Below are 24218 nucleotides of genomic sequence, written 5' to 3'. Positions count from 1 at the left end.
ACACAAAATCATGGTCTACCACGGTTTTGAGTCCAGCAAGAAAACCACATATGGAGCAAAAATGAGCCAACTAGGGTCACTTGCGGACCCCAGCCAGATCATAGAAATGAATGGAGCGTATGCCCAGTATGCCCAAATGTAATGTTAACCCAGCCATATTCACACTGCAATCCAAAGCCATCACACACAAAGTGGTGATGTCTACGGTCATTGCATATTTATGCAAAGATTTTCATAGAAGATGACAGTCACTTTACATAAACTGGCCAACGTCAAAAGTAATCACAATCTTTTTTTTCCCTGGAATTCTTTTTATAGTGCAACGTAATTTGGCTAAACAATGTGTTAGGCCTGCTGGGTAATATAAAAAAAAGAAACAAAACCCCTCAGCAGGCCCAGATGGAACTATGGGAGCCACTGGGTCCTAAAACCCTCCCTGCAAGGTGACGTCAGCAGGGAGAGGACAGCCAACACTCACGTGACAAAAATAACCAATAAGACTGCAGCTGAAAAGTCAGACACACCTCTGGCTGAGAAACCACAACAGAAAATATATACAATAATTTAATAACGTTGAGACCAGGTGCGGACCACTGGTGCCCCCGCCGATCTAGATTCCCTACGCTGCAACCCTAACTAGACCGTCAGACTTCACACCCGCAAGGGCGATCCACCCGACCACCATCTCCCTAGTCTCACTCCTGTCTCCAACCTGACTAGGGTGGGGGCCCTAGGGTTACAGCTGGTAGTGGCAGAATGTAAATAGGGCACCAGCAGTCCACAGATGTTCTTACCTGGTCCGTAGAAGAAACTGCAGAAGCAAACAATATCTCGGAAACCAAAGCGGTGCAAACGTTCATTTTTGCGGCACAAACCAGCACAAACAAATGGTGTATTCATTTTTAAAATTTAAGAACATGGGGTGGAAAGTGGGCGGAGCTTCATAAAAATATAACGCGCAATATCTCTGGAACCAAAGCGGTGCAAACGTTCATTTTTGCGGCACAAACCAGCACAAACGCAGCACAAACGAATGGTGTATTCATTTTTAAAATTTAAGAACATGGGGTGGAAAGTGGGTGGAGTTTCAGCAAATTGAGCGCACAATATCTCGGAAACCAAAGCGGTGCAAACGTTCATTTTTGCGGCACAAACCAGCACAAACGCAGCACAAACAAATGGTGTATTCATTTTTAAAATTTAAGAACATGGGGTGGAAAGTGGGCGGAGCTTCATAAAAATATAACGCGCAATATAACGCGCAATATCTCTGGAACCAAAGCGGCGCAAATGTTCATTTTTGTGGCACAAACCAGCACAAACGCAGCACAAACGAATGGTGTATTCATTTTTAAAATTTAAGAACATGGGGTGGAAAGTGGGTGGAGTTTCAGCAAATTGAGCGCACAATATCTCGGAAACCAAAGCGGTGCAAACGTTCATTTTTGCGGCACAAACCAGCACAAACGCAGCACAAACAAATGGTGTATTCATTTTTAAAATTTAAGAACATGGGGTGGAAAGTGGGCGGAGCTTCATAAAAATATAACGCGCAATATCTCTGGAACCAAAGCGGCGCAAACGTTCATTTTTGCGGCACAAACCAGCACAAACAAATGGTGTATTTTTATTCATCTTTTGAGAACATGGGGTACCAACTTCACTCAGGTGAAACGATCACAAGAAAAGGTAACACCTCTACACACAGTTTATGACACAGAATTCACCATTCACAATAGGTGATGGCCACAGCTCACCTCCTCCCTCCTCCTTTCACATTAACCTATGGCCAGAAATCTCTGCTGTAGAAGAGAATGAGTCAGAGCCAGTCTATTGCAGCCTATGTCCATGTAGCTGGTGGAAAAACAGGAGGTAGGTGTCTAGTATAACGCCCAGTGCCAGTGTGAAAAATTGCAAAGGTTTCATTTATAAATATAGATTGTAGTATGAAAAATTAAAAAGAAAAAATTACTTTAACCCCATAACGACTGCCGATACTCCTTTTAATAGCGTCAATTAAGGGTACTTATGCCTCAGCGCAGCTAACGGCACTGAGAAATAAGTGTATAGCATCCCCCAGAGTCGGAATTTTTCTGGGAATTTTTCTGGGATCTCGGCTACCCCCAGAGAACATGATTCGAGTCGGTTTTTACCGATATCAGTGTTGCGATCTCCATTATTAACGGTTTAACGGCGACCGCAAAAAAAATAAAATCCGATTTTCCATATAATTTCTCTCTCCTCTGATGTGATCGCACATCAGAGGAGAGAGAAATAGGGTCCCCGAACACCCCCCCGATACCTTTGGTGTTCCTACATGCCCCTTTGAAGTTCCCCGGCATCTTCTTCCGGGATAAAATGACAGGCGCATGCTCAGTGCGCCCGCCGAGATCTGCTGGCCAGGTTAGGGTTAGAATTGGGGGGTTCCACTGTTTAGTTACATCGGGGAACTCCAAAAGCGACACGGCACCACCATTGATTCCAGCCAATTTTGCGTTCAAAAAGTCAAAAGGTGCTCCCAACCTTCTGAGCCCTGCCAAGCGCCCAAACAGTAGGTTTCCCTCACACATGGGGTATCGGCGTACTCAGGAGAAATTGCACCACCACTTTTGTGGTCCACTTTCTCCTGATACTCTTGTGAAAATAAAAAAAAATTGGTTTCAAAGTAAACTTTTTGTGAAAAAAGTAAAATGTTCATTTTTTCCTTCCACATTGCTTTAGTTCTCGTCAAGCACCTGGTTAATAAAACTTCTTGAATGTGGTTTTGAGCACCTTGAGGGGTGCAGTTATTAGAATGATGTCACTTTTGGGTATTTTCTATCATATAGACCCCTCAAAGTGACTTCAAATGTGATGTGGTCCCTAAAAAAAATGGTTTTGTAAAAATGAGAAATCGCTGGTCAACGGTTTAACCCTTATATCTTCCTAACAAAAAAAATTAACTAATTTGTGTGACAACTCTCTAATTGTACAAAAATTATAAGTTTGAATATAGCAAAGTTTTCCAAATTTTTGCCAAATCTCCATTTTTTTCACAAATAAACGCAAGTTATATCAAAGAAATTTTACCACTAACATGAAGTACAATATGTCACAAAAAAACAAACAATCTCAGAATCAGTGGGCTACGTTGAAGCGTTCCAAAGCTGTATCCTCATAAACTGACAGTCGTCAGAATTGTAAAAATTGGTCAGGTCATTAAGTACCAAATTGGCTCCGTCACTAAGGGGTTAAACAATAGGTCACTTTCGGATGACACATTCCCTTTATATCTGGAGCACATTGTAACTATGCACAGTATGTGCCCACTTCAAACATACATGCATTTCCATGCTTATCTCCACTGACAGCTGAACCCGCACCGCGTGCACACTATTAATAGGACAGTGGAAACTGACTCGCGGACATTTAAAAATACAGATCAGTTTGGATCACACACAGTACCTGTCTTCGTTCCGAAATACTGCCCAAGTCACAGACACGGCTGCACAGAACGCCGCCAGGAAGACCAGCCGCACTTCTGCACTTTTACTAAAGCATGAAATTCTGGAAAATAAATATCAAACATGTGTTGACATATATTATGTAAGAGAAGCCTTGATTTAAAAAAATACAATTATACCGACCTGCATCTTCCATATGGGATGTACTGGATCAGAGCAGAGAGACAATTGAACGTGCTCATTGCAGATGCCAAGCAAAACACAGAGATGATCACATACACTGGAAACAAAGGAGAAATATGGAGGATTAATAGATAGACTATGTAAAACCTAATATAGAATTATAAAGCGTTTTTAAGTGTCATATTACTTGGTGACTGTAAAAAAAATAATGCAAATGAATCAGAAAGACAAAAAATAGCCCCTCCTTAGGGTACGTGCCCACGATCGGGAACTGCTGCGGGTTGGATGCTGCGTATTTATGCCGTGACAGCATAGTGGGCGAGATTTCAAGAAATCCCACGTCCACTATGTGCCCATAGTCACTTGCGGATCACCCGTGGAGACTGACATGTGGCGCCTCCTTCAACATGCTAGTGTCCGCAAGAGAAATTGCATCAACAGAATGTATTGAATGCGGTGAGTCCGCACGGTTCAATGACCACCCACGGATTCACCGATGTCCAATAGAAGGAGGCTTTGGGCGCAGCGTGTGCTAAAGCTGCAGGGAGAGAGGAGGTAAAGACTAGCTGCACTAAGACATATGGACCAATTAGAAGTGTTTCTGGCTGCTCTCTTGACATTGCATCACTATGGAAAAAGGGTCACCACGACCATATGGCATTAAGTCAGGGTAACAAATCACAGCGACCTAGTAATCTCTGGTGTGATTTCAACTATAAAGGTAAACTTATTATTTCTAGCCAGTTGTAGGAGAGCTGTTCAGCCAATCCTTAAAGGGAACAAGTCATGTTGGCAAACGTTATTAACCTGTAGATATGGGGTCATTCTGCAGGCTAATAGCGCTAAAGCTGTGCAACCGTCATACTGAAAGTCCAGCTACTTGGAGGAAAACTTTATTCCTCCCTAGAGTCTCCAGCTTTCAGTCATAGAGGCTTCAGTCACTGCTCAGTCCATAGTGAGCGGTGGCTGTAACCGCTCCCCAGTACTGATCGACAGCCAGGTCTGTACTAATGCACTGCAGGGCCAGTTGACAGTCAGTGCAGGGGAATGGTTACAGTCGCCACTCACTGTATACGGAGCGGTGACGTCACACCGGCCGTACGGCTATGACTGAAAGCCTGAGGCTGCTGGGAAGAATAAAGTTAATTTTCTCCCAGCAGCAGATCTTTCAGTGCAATGGCAGCACAGTTTCAGTAAACTATTAACCTGAAGGTCAACCTCATATCTGCAGTTTAATAGCACTTGAGGACAGGACAGGTTCCCTATAATACAGTAATTTGAGGGTTTGGTCACTGGAATAGTCATGATCACAAAAAAATGGAGGATGTGGGGGAAATGGGGTGGTGGTTGTGATCCCTTGTACACATCAAACTGAAGTATAAAAGCGAGCTGTCCATAAAGATATTTTCCATTATATAACCAAGCAAGGTGGCCTCGCTTTTTGGTGGCACTTCCACAACTATAATTATATACCTATGAACATAAGGAAGCACATTCCATATTTGTTTTTAAAAAGTGATATGACTCTTTATTAAACAAACATTATATTTGAATTAAAATTCCATAGGAGACAAAAAAAATATACAAAAAGGAACTGCAAATACAAAGGTTAGGTACACCAAAATGTTGAAAAGATTTTGTAAAAAAGGTTAATAAAACCTATTACACATATCAGGACAGTTAGTACTTATGGTGTTCAATGCTTCAAAAAATCAAGTACTCAAGGACAAGTACTGATGGTATTAAAATGCTTCAAAAAATCAAATATTCAAGCAATAAACAATCCTCATTTGAATGGTCCTAAGACCTATTTATCAAACAGAACAATCCAGTTAGAGTCACACCTTAAAGTGCTAGGTGCTTTAAGTTAAAGGTAAAAAACATCCAAGTGGACAAAATGCAAGTGCATTAGGCCTAAAGAGATAGAGAAGCAATTGATTCTTACTCATAAGTATAAAAAAAGTCAAAAGAAGATGTCATTAAATCATCACAAAAAGTTTTTACAATCATTGCTCACATAAAAAATCATAAGCTATTTTTTTCCTCTGTGTGCTTGTAAAAATCCAACCAACTGGAAGAGATCATATACGAAAGCAATAAAATACTTATCAACCAAAATGTATATACATCACAGTTTGTGCCTGTGGTGTTCAATGCATAGAGCAATCAATAATCCCTTCAAATAAACAGCCTGTGCCAACAAATCTTTTAAGTAAATATAGAATAAAGTGCTTAGGAAATAATTCCATAGTGCCACAATATGCATAGTGCCTATAAAAGGTGCCAGCTGAATAAAAGGAGGGAAAAGAAGAAAGCTCTAAGTGATTAGGTATACATGACCTGATTGCAGTATGGCGCCCTGACGCGCGTTTCACGTTAGCTTCTTCCTTGGGGAGTAAGTAGTATAATAAAAATATGACATGTGCTTCTTATGTTTATAGGTATATATTTTCCATTATAGTCTACGGGTTCTAAAGAAGTAGCCTCTTGAAAGTCCAGAAGGCCATGCCACTTAGTTTTCAATGTAATGGTGTGTAGGTAAAGTGTCCACAAATTGAGAACCCTTTTGTCCTACACCACTTTAAATTAGACATGGAAACACCAGCAGTCCTTTTATATATTCTACCTTTTCAAATGTATTTCTTCTAGCGAAGGAGTAACCATCCGCAGCAATGAGCAGCTAGGCTCTTGAAAAGTATAATATTACAGGTTATATTCACTAGTTTCCTTGATATTGCGTTGATCCAGGGAGCTAGTCTGATTGCCGAATGTGGAGTCGGGAAGGTATTTTTTTCCACAATGTGAAGCTTACTGTTTGCCACATGGGTTTCTTTTGCCTTATTCTGGATCAACATGTTAGGGCCAGTTAGGATAGGATATGGGTTGAACTAGATGGACTTAAAGTCTTCCTTCAACCTTAATAACTAGGTTACTATATTACTATGTATTGGTGTTGTCGACATACATTTTGGACCAGATTAAATTTTGAGCTTTTTTGTTGTTGTTTGCGCCCAATTCATTATGCTACTTGCACTCTCTTTGAGGTCTATATTAAAACGTGCTGATTCCAGATGTTTTCGGCTAATTCAACAATTGCATCTTTTTACAAAGTTGCAAAATCTGGCGCAACTTTACTCTGATTCACCCCACCACCCACGATGTGGTTTAATCAATTTCTTTTTTAAAAAGTTGCATGTTTTGCAACATTTTGGAAAAGATACAAGTATTTGTTTAAAAAGACGCAAAAATAGTTAATGAAAGGAAAAAGACAATTTTTGACTTTGCGCCAAATGCATGAACCACGTGTACCAATTTGATGAATTTTCCAAAATAAACATCAGCAAATACCAGAAGCCAAAAAAAGGAAAGTGACTTAAATGTTCGTCCCCAATAAAATAATCAAGCCTATACTCGCTTCCCGTGCCGGCGCCGTTCCAGCAGTGTCGGCATTACCCGGGCTGTGATGAGTTGTTATGACGCCAACGCCCAATCAGCGCTTGTGTCATTGTCTCCACCTTCGTACAAACTGAACATGAAAAGGAAGCCTGAGTTGCAGCTCATCCCAAACTTTCTCTTTATGTTCAGTTTATCGAAGGCGGCGATAGTGACGCCAACTGTTGTGAATTCTCTTTCTGGGCTCCCTCTGGCGGTTACTGAAGGTAGTGGAGCAGGTCAGCTTGACAGAGGTGTTGCGAGTTCTCTTTCTGGGCTCCCTCTGGTGGTTACAGGAGGTAGTGGAGCTGGTCAGATTGACAGAGGCTTGCCACCTGATAATGATGACGACAATGATTGGAGATCTGGGGTTTCTGACTGGTGTATTTAAGACAGCTGACTTCCTTCAATCCCTGCTGGTGATTTTCTTCCTGTGCCTTCTGAGGTCTGATGTCTCCTGCTCTGTTCCTGCATGGTTCAGCTAAGTGGCTCATTTGCTAATCTTTTTGCATTTGATCTGGTTTTGTCTAGCTCTGCTTTGTGCGGTTCAGCTTGCTCCTGCTGGGGCTGTGCTGGATCACCGCCCATATGTTACTTCTTGTGTCAGTTTGTTTTGTCCCCTGTTATATTGGTCTCTTTTTGCTTTGCTTTCAGTATATACCAGAGTGCTGATAGTCCTGTCTAGTCAGTTTGGGCCCCATCATTTGCTCAGTCTATTTTTCTGCCTGCGTTTGTGTTTTCATCTTGTCTCACCGACAATATATGTTTGGGGGCTGTCTATTCCTTTGGGGTCTGCTCCGGGGCAGTTTAGATTTCACCTTTCTTGCTTTAGGCTGAGTTAGTTCTCCGGCTGTGCCGAGGCATCTAGGGCATCGTAGGTAAGCTCCACGGCTACTGCTAGTTGTGTGGGTAGGATCAGGGGTCTGCAATCCACTTAGTTTCCAACCTCTCTGGTTTTCTGTGGCTTAGCCTAGTCCTGTTATCCTCCTCGATGACCCATTCATAACAGCCAACTCTGATTGGGCGCCGGGCATCACGTGTCATTCCACTGCATCACAGCCCCAGGACTGTGTCAACATCGCTGGAACGGAGTCTGCACAGGAGGGAAGTATAGGCTTTATAGGGACCCATCAGGTTTGAGACCACCTTGACGTTGGTTGATGGGCAGGCATGACTTTTCTAGAATTCAGAAGCTGTATTGCTATTCATATTGCATATATTTCACATTGACATGCTTTAGCACGATAGAGTGCAACTTTTTTTGTATATTTATTATTTTAATTGGGGCCGAACATTTAGTTTAAGAAGAGTTTGTCCTAATAGTGGGCAACCCCTTTAAAGAAAAAGCAAAAGATGAATTACAGGAAAAAACTAACATAAAATCCATGAGAACAAACCTGAGCTAAACAATACTTACCCAACCACTTATAGAAGAAGTAAAGTAGAAGTAACATGACACAGCATATAACTACAAACAGGATGACAGTGAAAGGGGTGAATGTAACATTATCATCTTTCTTCTTCCCGCCTTCATTTTCCCCTGTATTTTGTGAGGGTCTTAAGTCTTCCCTGTAATAAAAAGTTGATATTTTACCTACTTTTTTGTCTGCATCGTAAAATCTTTGATTGAGAATATTTACCCACTATAATATATTTCCCTAAATTATCTACAAGAATTATGCATTTTTCTCTAAACTACCAACTAAATAAATAACAATATGTTCCTCTCTCATGAACTGTACATAAAATAGCTTTTGAACAGCTGTGCATGAACATGTACCCCAGAAGTAGAAGTAGGCTAGGTTCACATTTGCGGCTGGGCGAGCTGCAGACGTCCTCCGTGAAGCTCCGCGCACGGCCGCACCTCCTCCGGTCAGCGCCGCCTGCATACCCCATCTTTAACATTGGGTATGCAGGCCGTGCGGATATATGCGGATGCGTCTGCATGCGTCGTTTTGATGATGCGGCGACCCGCATCAAACGCACCATGTTTGAATTTGGTTTTTTTTCGTCGCAACGTCAAAACGACGCATGCGTTCGCATCTGCATACATCTGCACGGCCTGCGTACCCAATGTTAAAGATAGGCTATGCAGGCCGCATGCGGCACTGACCGGAGGAGGTGCGGCCATGGACGGAGCTTCATGGAGGATGTCCGCAGTCCTCCGCAGCTCGCCCAGCCGCAAATGTGAACCTAGCCTAACGCTATTCAACGTGCTTATGACACTGCAATAGTCGATCTTTCAGGGAAACCAAGGATCTGGCATATTAACCCAACATACCCATCCTTTGTTGGCCACGCAAGCAAACATCATATTTGGAAAGCCCCATAAACACTAGCTTAGTGGCAGGTTCTCTCATTTCTATTCCTTTATGGATGGGATTTCTCTTGCAATATGCACATTACTGGAGCAGAAGAGGAAAAGTAAAACCAGATGATTTTATGCACAAAGCATTGCATTGAAGCTCCTCATGATTCAGTGACTATCTGCCATCTGAGTAAAAGTGTATTAGCAGTGATTGAGATACTAGCTTGTGGTTTTGGACATTGTTATGGCTATATGGTGCAGTGGAGAACATCTGTATCGTGGCCCCTGAGGCTGTTTTGTAAGATACTAGATGAATAACAGTATAAGTTATTAATGTTAGCTGCATACCTTCATCTCCTTTTAATTGTGCCCTCTGGAATCCACAGTCTGTATGTAACAAACTTCCTTTCCTGCACAATTACTTTCTGAACAACTCTCTTAATCTGTTGGCCCTCACTGAAACCTGGATTCAGGATTCTGACAGTCTCCCCTGCTGCCATTTCCCATGGTGGCTTACAATTCTCCCATTCCCGAGATCAACAAGCAGACTTGGTAGTGGAGTCGGTCTACTCCAGTCCCCACAATGCACTTTCCAGGTCATCCCCCCAGCTCCATCACTCTCATTCCCTTCTTTTGAGGTCCACACCATCAGGCTCTTCCGTCCCCTCCCCCTCAGGGTAGCGGTTATGTACTGGGCCCCAGGCTCACCCACCCACTTCCTTGACCATTTCTCTGCCTGGCTGCCACACGTCATGTCCTCAGAACTCCCAACCCTTACCTGAGAGACTTCAACATCCCCATTAACAGCCCCACTTCCATATCTGCATGCCAGCTTCTATCACTAACCACTTCTCTCTGCCTCTCACAGCTCTCAACCTCTGAAACACACAGATGGTAACACCCTTGACATGGTCTTTGTCCAGCTCTGTTCAATCTCCTACCATGATAACTCACTGCTTCCCCTCTTTGACCACAGCATTCTCTCCCTCATGCTCACAAATCCTCGCCCACGCCAGCACACTCACAACCACACATTCAGAAATCTACAAACCATTAACCCTCATACACTTTCAGGCTCCTTATACTCATCACTGTCCCCAATCTCTTCTTTTTTCCTGTCCTGATCTGGCTGTACATCACTACGACGACACTCTTAGAAGCACCCTTGACCGAGTAGCTTCCCTCACCCTCAGAACCCCCAAGCACAGAGTAAATCTGCCCTGGCTCACATCACAAACTCGATTTCTCCTTCGATGCTCTAGGAGTGTTGAACGCCTATGGAGGAAAACTCGCACACCAGAAGACTTCATCCACTTCAAATTTATGTCAAGAACCTATAACTCTGCCCTTCACCTTGCCAAACAGACCTACTTCACCACCCTGATCTCCTCACTATCCAACAACCCCAAGAAACTTTTTGACACCTTTCACTCCCTCCTCAGGCCGACAGCACAATGCCCTATCACAGACATTTGTGCCGATGACCCGGCCTTCCACTTTATAGAGAAAAGAGATAATATTGGTCAGGAAATACACTCCCAGCCACCAGGTGCCGTGACTCCCATCCCTCCCTGCATTTCCCCTGGCTCACTCTCCACATTTGATCCCATCACAGAAGAAGTCTCCAGGATCCTCTCTTCTTCTCGTCTGACTACATGCACTACCGATCCCATTCCCTCACATCTCCTCCAGTCTCTCTCTCCAGTCGTCACAACTCACCTAACTACAATCTTTAATCTCTCCCTCTCCTCAAGCGTGTTCCCCGCCTCCTTCAAACACTATCATTACTCCATTATTAAAGGGAATCTGTCACCTCATTTTTGGCCTATGAGATGTGGCCACCGCCATCAGAGGCTTATCTACAGCATTTTGTAATGCTGTAGATAAGCCCCAGATGTAAGTTAAGAAAAATGAGTTAGATTATACTCACCCCGGGGTCCGGTCCGATGGGTATCGCGGTCCTGCGCCTCCGATCTTCTAGCTATGGCGTCCTCTTCCTTACTTCTGCCGCGGCTCCTGCGCAGGTGTACTGCTCTTCCCTATTGAGGGCAGAGCAGAGTACTGCAGTGCGAAAGCGCCGGGAAAGGTCAGAGAGGTCCGGCGCCTGCGCACTGCAGTACTTTACTCTGTCCTCAACAAGGCACATAAAGTACGCCTGCGCAGGAGCCGCAGGAGATGGAGGAGGATGCCATCGCTAGAAGATGGGAGGCGGGTGACCGGACCGCCACACCCATCGGACCGGACCCCGGGGTGAGTATAATCTAACTCGTTTTTGTTATCATTCAGGTTACATCTGGGGCTTATCTACAGCATTACAGAATGCTGTAGATAAGCCCCTGATGGTGGTGGCCGCATCTCATAGGCCAAAAATGAGGTGACAGATTCCCTTTAAAGAAACCCGCTCTCGACCCATCGTGCACAAACCACTACAGACCAGTCTCCAATTTACCCTTCATCTCTAAACTCTTAGAGCGCCTAGTCTACTCCCGCCTTACCCATTACCTTTCCACTCACTCCCTTCCTTGACCCTTCACAGTCCGGCTTCCGCCCCGTACATTCGACAGAAACTGCACTCAAAGTGACCAATGACCTTCTGACAGATAAATGTAATGGTGACCACTCTCTGCTCATTCTTCTCAACATTAAAGCCTAAGACATCACAAAATTCACAAAAACAAACATAATAGTGCTTGTGCAGATCAGTGCTCATTAAAAAAATGGTTCGATCTCACCATTAATCACGGACATGAAAATCCCGGTCTATTTTCAGATGTGTCCTACCGGGTACTGGATCCAGTCGGTGGAGCAGGACAGTAAATGTGGAAGGGATATAAATGTCAAATAATCCCTATCCTCCCTGTCGTGCCCAAGTTTTGCTCCTGTCCTCACAAGGACAGGCCCCGAGTGGGCCCTGTAGTGTCATCCCCAATGTGCTATGAGGGGTCCTTGCTCCCTATGCGTTTCCTCCCCAATAATGGGGATTCATCAGAGTTAGAAAAATAAATAAGATAGGGGGTTTATTCTAGGATTTGTCCGTATATTATGTAAAGGCCCCGCAGTGGCTGAGTGCCTTGTCCAGCAAAGTGACTGTCCATGTCACTGGACTCATTTTTCGCAGTGACATGGACAGTCACTTTGCTGGACAAGACACTCAGCCACTGCGAGGCCTTTACATAATATACGGACAAATCCTAGAATAAACCCCCTATCTTATTTATCTAACTCCCCTGATGAATCCCCATTATTGGGGAGGAAACGCGTAGGGAGCAAGGACCCCTCATAACACATTGGGGATGACACTACAGGGCCCACTCGGGGCCTGTCCTTTTGAGGACAGGAGCAAAACTTGAGCACGACAGGGAGGATAGGGATCATTTGACATTTATATCCCTTCACATTTACTGTCCTGCTCCACTGACTGGATCCAGTACCCGGTAGGACACATCTGAAAATAGACCGGGATTTACATGTCCGTGATTAATGGTGAGATCAAACCATTTTTTTAATGAGCACTGACCTGCACAAGCACTATTATGTTTGTTTTTGTGAATTTTGTGATGTCTTAGGTTTTAATGACTGATTAAAGGTTATGTTTTATGAAGTGGGTAATCCTCCTAGCTATTGATATTTAACCCCTGAGGGTTTTATTTATGGTGATAAGCATAGCCGACCGCTACGATCTGCAAAAGACTTTCGACTAACCTCTGCACTAATCCGCACCTCCCACTCCCGACTCCAAGACTTTTCCCGTGCTGCGCCAATCCTCTGGAATGCTCTACCACAAGAAATTAGGACTATCCACACTTTGCACAGTTTTAGGCGCTCTCTCAAAACACATCTATTCAGAGCAGCCTATCACGTTCACTAATCAGTCATTTTATGTGCAAGTGTGAGTATGTAGCCCATTCACTATCTCTGTCCCCCACCTTCTCAAGATGGCTGGACCATCATTGTAAATACATCATTGTAAATACACACCTGAACATTGTATCTCCCCCACCTCATTGTAGATTGTAAGATCTCACAAGCAGGGTCGTCTTATTTTACTTTAATTACTGTATTGTTAACGTTGTTACTTATAACTTGTGTTTTGAAACTGTTAAACAGTAAAGCGCTGCGGAATATGTTGGCGCTATATAAATAAAGATTATTATTATTATAAGCATCTTACACCGCAGCTGATCTTGTCATTCTTCTCGACCTTTCCGCAGCTTACGACACTTTTGACCACCATCTTCTACTCTCTAGGCTTCAGTCACTAGGCATTAAGGACACTGCTCTCTCCTGGTTCTCTTCCTATCTTTCTGACCGCTCCTTCAGTGTTTTGTTCGCCGGATCCACTTCATCTCCTCTTCTTCTCACTGTTGGGGTACCTCAGGGCTCAGTCCTTGGCCCCCTCTCTTCTCGCTCTACACGGTCCCAATTGGACAGACCATCAGCAGATTTGGCTTTCAGTATCACTTTTATGCTGACACAACTATCATCCCCTGACCTTACCCCCGCTGTACTACAGAACGCCAGTGACTGTCTGTGCGCAGTCTCCACCATCATGTCTGCTCTCTGAAACGCAACATTTCCAAAACTGAACTTCTGCTCCCGACGTCTACTAACCTCCCTAAATCTGATATTTCTCTCTCCATGGGTGGCACCATAATCACACACCAGCAGCAGGCGCAATGTCTGGGTGTTATGTTTGACACCAATCTCTCCTTCACCTCCCACATACAATCTCTTGCCCGCTCTTGCCACTTACACCTAAAGAACATCTCTAGAATCCGCCCTTTTCTCACAATGGAGACAACAAAAACCCTGTCACCCTGATCCACTCCTGCCTGGACTATTGTAACACTCTATTAATTGGCCTCCCCCTCATTCGACTTTCCCCTCTCTAATCCATCCTTAATGTAGCAGCCAGGGTCGTCCATCTGGCTAATTGGTACTCGGACGCGCCCGCTCTCTGCCAGTCAATACACTGGCTGCCCATTCATTATAGGATCCAATTCAAAGTACTTGTTCTCACCCACAAAGCTCTCCACAGTGTGGCACCCCATTACATCTCCTCCCTCATCTCTGTCTATCGGCCTAACCAACTGCTGCGCTCTGCAAACGACTTTCGACTAACCTCTGCACTAATCCGTACCTCCCACTCCCGACTCCAAGACTTCTCCCGTGTTGTGCCAATTCTCTGAAATGCTCTACCCCAAGAAATTAGGACCAGCCACAACTTGCACAGTTTTATGCGCTCCCTCAAAATGCATTTGTTCAGAGTGGCCTACCATGTTCCCTAATCAGTCATTTTATGTGTAAGTGTGTGTGTAGCCCATTCACTATCTCTATCTATCCCCCACTCCCTCAAGATGGCTGGATCATCATTGTAAATACACACCTGTACCTTGTATCTCCTCCAACTCATTGTAGATTGTAAGCTCTCATGAGCAAGGTCGTTTTATTTTCCTTTAATTATTGTATTATTGTTAACATTGTTACTTATGACTGTTGTGTTTGAAACTGTTAAACTGAAAAGCGTTGGGGAATATGTTGGCGCTATATAAAAATTATTATTATTAAGTTGATATCAAGGTATATAGGCTGCAAATTATATTTTATGGAAGTGTACTGGCTGCATGGTAATATATGAAATCATAAGAGATATGCAGATGTCATCACTTCTTTTCAACTGAATGCAGCTTTCTGCACCAAATTACCAATAGCAGCCAAACGAGAGGCCAACAACTGACGTCGGCATCCCGGCGGGGCCCGCTAAGTCTCCCGCCTGTGGAGAAGGAAGAGGACTCTGTTTGCCGAGGAAGAGAGGTCAGGTGAGAATTTTCTTTTTATGTGTATGTAAAGAGCAACAGAATGATGTTTTATGTAAAAATTGAAGTAAAAGTCAAGACCTGTACCATAACCCATATAATAAACACCATTAAAAAGAATTTTAAAAAAACACGCCAAAATAATTATGATCAAAAACTCATGTAGAAAAATAATGGTAAAACTGAAAACGTCATCTTCTCCAGTAAAGAATGTTATACATATTAAATTTTTTTCTATGTGCGGAATATTTACCTGGCTAAGTTTGAGACCCCTGATATATACAACCCGATTGCCAGTTGTTTACTGGACTGTGTAGACAGGCTGACAAACGATGTAGGAGCATAGAATGATTGTCTTAACCATCGTTTTGTGCCCATAGAATATCATGGTCGTGGAAGAACATCACCTGATTATACGAGGTGAAGTGCTGCCAATAATAATTGTTTAAGCCAACTTACAAGTCATTGCATTTTGCTTGTTCATCAGGTGAGAGTTGTCCTTTTTAAAAAAGGGACTATAGTCAGGAACTATGCTTCCTATGAATGCTCATTCCCAGATTATTGGCTTGTAAAAATGGGCTATAAGATGAGTGTGAGACTATATAGACACATTCCAGATATATGGTCGTGTGCAGAGCGATTGATATACCCTAGACCAGGGACAGACAGACTGCAACCTCTAAAGTAGGAAGAACTGTGCATCATGATGAGCTATTGGTCTGCAAAGAGCCCATATAATATTCTTGCACAGGGGCCTCTTCTATCTCTCAGTCAGTGGCCTGGATCTTTAGTGTTGTGTGAGGCCATATACAGATATTCTAGATATTCACACACAAGTGCTTCTCACAAAATTGTAATATCATCAAAAAGTTAATTTATTTCAGTTATTCGATACAAAAAGTGAAACTCATATTATATAGAGTCGTTCGAAAACAGAGTGATCTATTTCAAGTGTTTCTTTCTGTTAATGTTGATGATTATGGCTTACAGCCAATGAAAACCCAAAAGTCATTATCTCAGTAAATTAGAATACTTTATGACACCGGCATGAAAAATGATTTTAAAATCCGAAATGTTGGCCTACTGAAATGTATGTTCAGTAAATGCACTCAATACTTGGTCGGGGCTCCTTTTACATCAATCATTAAATCAATGCAGCGTAACATGGAGGTGATCAGCCTGTGGCACTGCTGAGGTGTTATGGAAGCCCAGGTTGCTTTGATAGCAGCCTTCAGCTCGTCTGCATTGCTGGGTCTGATGTCTCTCATCTTCCTCTTGACAAACCACATAGATTCTCTATGCACAAGAATAAGAAATCCAGCGTGTTCACAAGTAAGCAATAAAAGTCCAGTATTTATTGAAAAATTCTTAAAAAAAAACAAAAAACAAAAAAACATGTCGACATGTGGCTTTGGCCATGGTGTGAGCAACCGACAAGTCTCAGGTCAACAGATCCTTGGGACACAGTTGTGAAGTTGGGGGGGGCGTGGCTTGAGCGCTGAAGATGGTGGCAGCTTGAGCGCTGGGCTCCTTTACAGTCATCCCAATAAAGCAACCCTCACGGTGCAACAGAAGACCTTTACCCCAGAGTACCTGAAAAAAATATCCACATACCCCTGAGGACCATCTACCTCCATTTCCATAGAATTTGAGGAGCTATTTATAGAGTTACAGACCCCTGAAGTTGGCGGTGGTAAGAGAAAAGCGGCAGTAAAAGCCTACCAGCTGACAGGGAATTACCTCACACGCAGAATTACCTCACACGCAGTGGCGACGAAGCAACAAGATCCAGGAAGCGGCTGTGAGTCGGGTGGTAAAGAAAGGACGGAGGGACCTGTGGAGGAAAGCAGTGCTCTGGAGACACTGAGAGCGGCAAGACAAAAGGAGAAGCCAGAGACCAGACATAATGCAGGAAAATGGCGGTGACACCTGCTGAATAAGAAGGGCCAGACAGGCAGTGAGTGGCAGCAGCAGAGGCATAACTGATAGACTGACATTAATCCCCTGTAAATAAACAGAAGGGGAAACAGCTTGGCTGCTTCCCAGTACACTTCTATTGTTAAACCTAGGGTCAGGCAGTGATTGATAAACCATACAATTAAAACTGGTGACCCTGGGGTACAGTAGGAGATACATAGGAACTGATTTGGGAGGCAGAAATCAGCCTGATTCAGCGTGAGCCAGAGGTCAGCGATATAACTGGACTGAGATAACTAGTATAAAGCCCCCATTACACACTGCGATATCGCTAGCAATATCGCTGTAAAGTCACCGATTTTGTGACGTTGCAGCGATATTGCTAGCGATATCGCTGCATGTGATACTTACCTCCGACCGACTCCCCCGCTGGTTATCGCTGATCGCGCGAGAAGGTCCTGGATCATTCCTCGTCGGTCACTTCCTGCTGGGCTTCCTGTGGCGCCGACGAGTGACGCGTGGAGCCGGGCGGGAGGACGCAGGATCGCCGCGTCTGACAGGTAAGTAGCGACCCCCGTCCCCAGCGATGTCACTGGTGAGATCTGCCTGTGTGGCAGCTCACTAGCGACCACCTAGCGATGCACCAGCGATCCTGACCGCGTCATATCGCTGGTCGGGATCGCTGGTGCATCGCTAGGTGTAACGGTACCCTAACACAGCCATACTGTGTTGAATTCATATATTCTATAAACTTCTCATCGTCCCTGGCATATTTACTTATATGTGCTTAATAAATCAAGCAGTGAAATAGAGAAAGATATCATTTACAACACTGCCATCTGTTGCAGAAGGATAACACTGAAGTCCTCCTAATTTCTTCGAACTGAACTGTTATTATAGTACTTATATAGTGCCTTTTTACATATACAGCGACTAACTTATTGTAGGATTGCTTTCTCCTATTAAGCGAAATAAGTAATAACCCCCTTCCCGCTGTGGTCAAAATATTTATTCTGAAGAAAAACATTGAGTTCCTAGGAATTATATGTGGGTTTAAATTTACTGTTTGAACTATAAGATCTTTAGGACTGTGACTTGCTAAATTGCTTTCAGAAGGAAGACCCTATAAAATAGCTCATTCTGTGAACCTGCGACAGGAGCCCTGTAAATGGAAACTGGGGCCAATAGAGTTAAATCCACAAAAAAGGGAGACTCCTCCACTGCTAGGGCTTCAAAATTCAGGGGTCCCAATAATACAAGTCCAACATCAGATTCTTTAAAATCTTTTAACTCCTATAGGTCCAGATCTCCTATAAAAAAAAGGAAATATGACCTCTAATTCCCTCAAAAACAAAAATTTATATATGACATCTTACAGTAAAGTAATACAGGAAGGGGGCGTGGCTATGTAGTGGCTGAGATAGAACGTGTTCAGGTAGAGCTCCTCACATCCTGACATTGATCCGGTCAGCGGACTCGTGGTGCCGCGGCATACCTGCCGATATTGGACCCCCTGGACTGTGGAGCACCCCTGGACCCCGCGGGAGGCCGAATCTCGGCGGGCAGATAGCGGTAAAGGCCGGGGCAGCCGGCGGGGCCTACACGAGGCGGCGGCCATTTACAGAAGTGCGCGCTCTGGCTGTGAGACACGGCGCTGGCTCCCTCCTCGCAGCGCTAACAGGACGGTGAGCACATATCCTGTGGATCTGAAAGGGAGAAGCGGTGAGTGCTCTGGTAGATTGGGCCCCGCACTCCCCTTTGTTAAGTCACCCAGCTAGTTGGTGTTATTACTCCAGGGTCCTCTGGACCCATCCCTGCCTGCTGTCTCTGTGGGCACTGCGGATCCCTCCCCAGCCATAAGGCCTCTCGGTCACTCCTTAGAGCCGGGATTTATCCTCCTGTGTGGCCCTTCTGCTCTGTGCTGGCCCTAGGACACTTGCTATTATTATATTATAGCACTGCTGTGCTCATAACTTGGACCTGAGAGCCCTCCTGGACATACCATTTCTGTTACCCGGCTGGGCCATATTGCTATTGAAAATGAACCGCTCCAAGGGGGCAGGAGCAGCTGAAAAATTGAAAGAGTTTGCTAGACCTGACCAATTCTGACACTACACGGTCCCTCAGAAATAACCCCTCACAGGCTCAACGTAAAAACCGTCCCTCTGAGGGTGAAGAGAGTGAGCAGGAGGAATTAACCCTCAAGCAAGCATCTGAACAACTGATGCAGCCAATCTCCTTAACTAGGACATCGCTGACGGGGAAAATAGAGGACGTGTATACCGAGGTGGGGCGTCTTCGACAAGATATGCAGGCCATGAGAGGGCGTATTACGGAGGTGGAGACAAGGGTGTCCAAGGTAGAGGACACCATCGCACCCATGGAAGCCAAGCTTACGAAAGCGGCGGGCTCGGTGAACGCATGGAGGCAAAAAGCAGACGATCTGGAGAATAGAATGTGTCGGAATAACATCAGAGCTATTGGTCTGCCGGAACGTTCGGAAGGTCAACATCCGGAACAATTTCTAGAAGATTGGCTCAAAACCTCTTTGGGAGACGAATTCTCCCCAACATTTGCTGTGGAAAGGGCTCATAGGGTCCCTACAAGACCTCTTCCTCCTGGAGCCCCACCTAGACCTTTTTTGGCGCGTCTTCTCAATTGCAGGGACAGGGATGCGATTCTACGTCTAGCTCAACAAAAAAGTCCCATCAAGTTCAGTAATGCCACGATATCAATTTTTCCGGATTTCTCCATGGAATTTCAGAAACAACGAGCACAATTCATGGAAATCAAGAAGTGGCTCCGGGAGAGGAATATCGTGTACTCAATGATCACCCAGGCTCCGGGTGGTCCTCGAGGGTTCTTCTATGTTTTTTATGGATCCGGCGGAGGCGGCTTAGTGGTTGCGGTCCCACAGCAGGTCTGCTGCGAGGGAATCCTAACGTCTCTACTGTTAATTCAAATTCTTTTTATTGATGGTTTGATTGGAGCTTTTTCCACGGACGTCCGGATTACCAACAATACCGGACACTGAGCTCGGTGATGGTATCCCTGTGTTTATTTCGTGATGGGAGAGAAGGACTTTGCTCCCGTATTGTTTGTTTTTCCATTTTGATGTTTTTTTATAGTGGTTTTATTTGTTTTCTAGGTATAATTCGCAGCCAGCAGCAATTTCAGTTTATGTGTGGTGTCTCTAAATTTTACCCAGGTACTGATGTAGGCCATATCCAGCGGAGTAAATATGGGGTGTGAGATGATATGTATGACATGGAATGTGAGAGGTATAAAAACCCCCCGGAAAAAGATCAAAGTCTTCTCGCAGATTAGACATTACCGCCCTCATATTGTGGCCTTGGTGGAGACGCATCTGACCAGGGATACAGCCCAGTGCGTGCAGAAGCCTTGGGTACAGTGGTCTGTTCATGCATTCCATACTAGTTACTCGAGAGGCGTTTCACTGTTGGTGCATAGAGATGTTAGATGGGAAGCCAGGGAGACCCGGAGGGATCCTGAGGGTCGATTTGTCTTCGTATATGCATCAATAAATACCAGGAAATATGTGATTTTATGTGTTTATAATCCGCCTCCAGCTAATATGTCCATTCTCCAGAAGGCGATGAGTTTTGCCCTAAATTATCCGGATGCGGATTTTATCTGTATGGGGGACTTCAATAAGGTTATGAACAATCGTCTTGATAAATTGAGACTGGATGATGGAGTGGCTGGGGGGGTTACTTCGTCGACAGAAAACCAACTGTCGCTATTTATGGAGGGTAGCGGGTGGCTGGATTTGTGGAGAGTGCGGCACCCTGAGTTGAGAGAGTATACCTGCCACTCATCCACTAGGCGCTCCTTATCGCGCATAGATTACATATTCGGAACCAGTGCTCTGGCGATGTGGGTAGACATCCGCCCGCCCGCTTCCACGCGTCGCTCGTCGCCACAGCATTTACCCGTAAATCATAAGAGTGTTCACTTTTTGGTTTAGTACTTAACAAAAAGACGGTAATGTGTATGCTCTGTACAATGTTCACAACCACAAGCAAATATGCATGTTGTACATTACATCCTTTTCTTGTTTTGAAGTTTAATAAACGAATTTAAAAAAAAAAAAAAAAAAAAAAAAGTGATACAAGAAGGGCTGGACCAAAGACCTCTGGACCCAAAATCTCAAAATGAGACACAAGGTCCCCCAAAAAATGCAAGCAATATAGATATTAATGTAGGGAGGCAGATATCTTTGGAGGAGGAGATGGACAGCTCTAAGTCATATAAAAGGAAGGAACCAGAGGAGGGAGCTTTGGGAGGCAGCCCCCGAGAAACGGGTTCAACCTGCGCGTCGCATAATTGCTCCCCCAACCATAGTCCTACTAAACCACAACCAAAAAGGGGGTGCCCGGAGTCTACTGGCTTAGCAGATCCTTCATTTTTACAGGTCAATTTTGATACGTTTTTGACATCAAACAAGGTAGCTACTGAGGGATTCATAGCCAATTTCTGCAAAGCCCTGACCGAGTCTATTAGACTCGGCTTTGAGGCAAACAAAGACTCCCTACAAGACGTATGTAGGAGCTTCACACAGAGGTTTGAAAGCAATGAGGCAAGAATAATGAAAGTGGAAAATAAATCAGAATCCCTGGCAAAAGAAAATTTGGAATTAAAAATGGAGCTCCTATCCCTGAGATCAAAAATAACTGACTTAGAAGATAGGAGCAGAAGAAACAATATTAAGATTAGGGGAATCCCTGAAAATGTCTTGCAGAATGACCTTGCAGATTACGCCAAGTCCCTTTTCAAAACAACAGCTCCTTCTCTATCTGAGCTACAGCTCACTATAGACAGGATCCACAGGCTGCCGCGTCCACGAGGCATCGCCGCTGACAAACCGAGAGATACTATCTTGTGCTTATATTTTTTCCAAACGAAAGAACTAATCTTGAAATCCATTAGAGAGAAGGGGTCCTTCCCACCTCCATATAACAACCTCAAAATTTACTCGGATTTCTCAAAAGCCACGATGGAGGCTAGGAAGGCTTTTGGAGAAGTAACGTCCAAACTTAGAGATCTGGGAACCCCCTACAGATGGGGATTCCCGACTAAATTGCTGATTTGGCACAAGGGAAAAAATATCCCTCTCTTTACAATAGAAGAGGGTTTAGACTTTGTGCACTACCTCCAAGAAGAACTAGCCCAAAAAGATAAGGGATAAACACTATGCCTTAATCTCTTCGTAGGTATAGTCTACATGCCTTTAGTCTTATTACGTATAGTGTTGGGATGACTGGGCGGGTTCTTTGCCACAATTCTTGTTTGTTCCCCTCAAACTAGAGAGAGGTCTCACTGGAGGTGTGATCCCTCAGGAGAGCTCTAATCGAGTTGAACAAAGTTTTGTTTGAAACATTACTGTGCAGGTTTAGGCATAGTTAAGAAAGTCTTTGATATTCTTATTTGATTGTTCACATCCAGACTGTAATTTATAACTTGTAGGAACATAGGCAGCAAATATGAAAGTAAAAATTCTATCATACAACGTTAGAGGCTTAAATAGCCCGTATAAACGCTTTGCCACTTGGAAAGAGATAAAACAAGCACAGGCTGATATTGTTTGCCTCCAGGAGATCAAGTTAGCCAGGGATAGCCACCCTTAAGGGCCTGTCACACTAAGCGATATCGCTAGCAATATCGCTATAACGTCACTGGTTTTGTGACGTAGCAGCGATATTGCTAGCGATATCGCTATGTGTGATACTTACCTCCGACCGGCTCCCCCGCTGGTTATCGCTGATCGCGCAAGAACGGCCTGGGCCATTTCTCGTCGTCAGCTTCCTGCTGGGCTTCCTGCTGTGGCGACGAGCGACGCGTGAAAGCGGGCGGGCGGATGTCTTCATCGCCTCATCTGACAGGTAAGTAGCGACTGCCAACTGCTGCAATGTCGCTGGTGAGATCTGCCTGTTTGGCAGCTCACTAGCGACCACTTAGTGATGCACCAGCTATCCTGACCGGGTCATATCGTTGTCGGGATCGCTGGTGTATCACTAAGTGTGACAGTACCTTTACTTCAACACAAAAACTACCCCCACATGTACAAATCACTTAATGACAAAAAAAGGGCAGGGGTTATTACAATTATAAGCAAAGATATCCCATTCCAACTGATCAGTGAGGAGATTGATCCTCAGGGTAGATTCCACATCCTGATTTGCAGCCTAAATTGTAAAATATGTACAATAGTCAATGTGTATGCTCCAAGTAAGAGACAATTTCCCTTCTTTACTTCTTTAATAAACTTAATAAAAAAATAGAAGTAGCCAAGATGGGATTTCAATATAGTGCCAAATGGAAATATGGATTCCTCGTCTACCGTACGTCATTTGGCTCCAACTCTAGCTAACTGGATCACCCAAAATGAACTTTCCGATGTCTTTAGAGGTCTCAATTCAACCTCACGAGAATTTACATATTATTCAGATGTGCATAAATCATCCAGAATTGATCTCTTCTTAACTAATATTTTCTCATTACCTCAATTCAAAAAGCGTGAAATACTAAACAAATCATTCTCTGACCACTCCCCAGTTATGGGGGAATTTATTCTAGGTCCCCCGATAAAAAATACATTTCTTTGGAAAACCAACCTGACATTGCTAAAAATCCCAGAATATAGAGAGATAATTAGGAATACTATTGATAACTACTTCCTTGAAAACTCCTCATCAGATGTTGACCCATTTATACTATGGAAAGCACACAAAGTGGTCATTAGGGGTTGCTTAATGCAACTCTCAGCTAGGCATAAAAAAAAAAAAAAAAAAAGGGAAAAAATTTCCAACCTGCAATCCCAAATAAAAATAAAAGAGGATCAACAAAATAAATCTGACTATCCATCTCATGCCATTCACTTAGAACTGATGAAGCTAAGGCAGGAACTTAAGCTGGAGTCACACATAGCAATCTCGCTAGCGAGATCGCTGCCGAGTCACAACTTTTGTGACACAACAGCGATCTCACCAGCGAGATAGCTGTGTGTGACAGCGATCAGCGACCGGCCCCCCTGCTGGTATCGCTGATCGCTGCAAGAAACCTCTGGACTTTTTATTCGCCGCTGGTCTCCCGTTGGCC

At 44.1% G+C, this 24218-nt stretch overlaps 1 protein-coding gene across 2 annotated transcripts in view; it reads right to left on the bottom strand.

Moving 5' to 3' along the window:
• SPPL2A (signal peptide peptidase like 2A) overlaps positions 1-24218 on the bottom strand; it is a 98021-nt gene that overhangs the window by 41267 nt on the left and 32536 nt on the right. For both annotated transcript variants that reach the window (XM_073568494.1, XM_073568495.1), the window contains exons 6-8: positions 8476-8627; positions 3627-3723; positions 3445-3546 (exon numbers count right to left, since the gene is read on the bottom strand). In XM_073568494.1, the coding sequence (XP_073424595.1) occupies positions 3445-3546; positions 3627-3723; positions 8476-8627 (351 nt within the window). The remainder of the gene's footprint in view (positions 1-3444; positions 3547-3626; positions 3724-8475; positions 8628-24218) is intronic.

This window comes from Dendrobates tinctorius, unplaced genomic scaffold, assembly GCF_039654945.1.
Source record: "Dendrobates tinctorius isolate UK_male_01 unplaced genomic scaffold, ASM3965494v1 ptg000022l, whole genome shotgun sequence".
NCBI classification, from domain to species: domain Eukaryota; kingdom Metazoa; phylum Chordata; class Amphibia; order Anura; family Dendrobatidae; genus Dendrobates; species Dendrobates tinctorius.
This window is presented reverse-complemented; position numbering and strand designations above follow the sequence as displayed.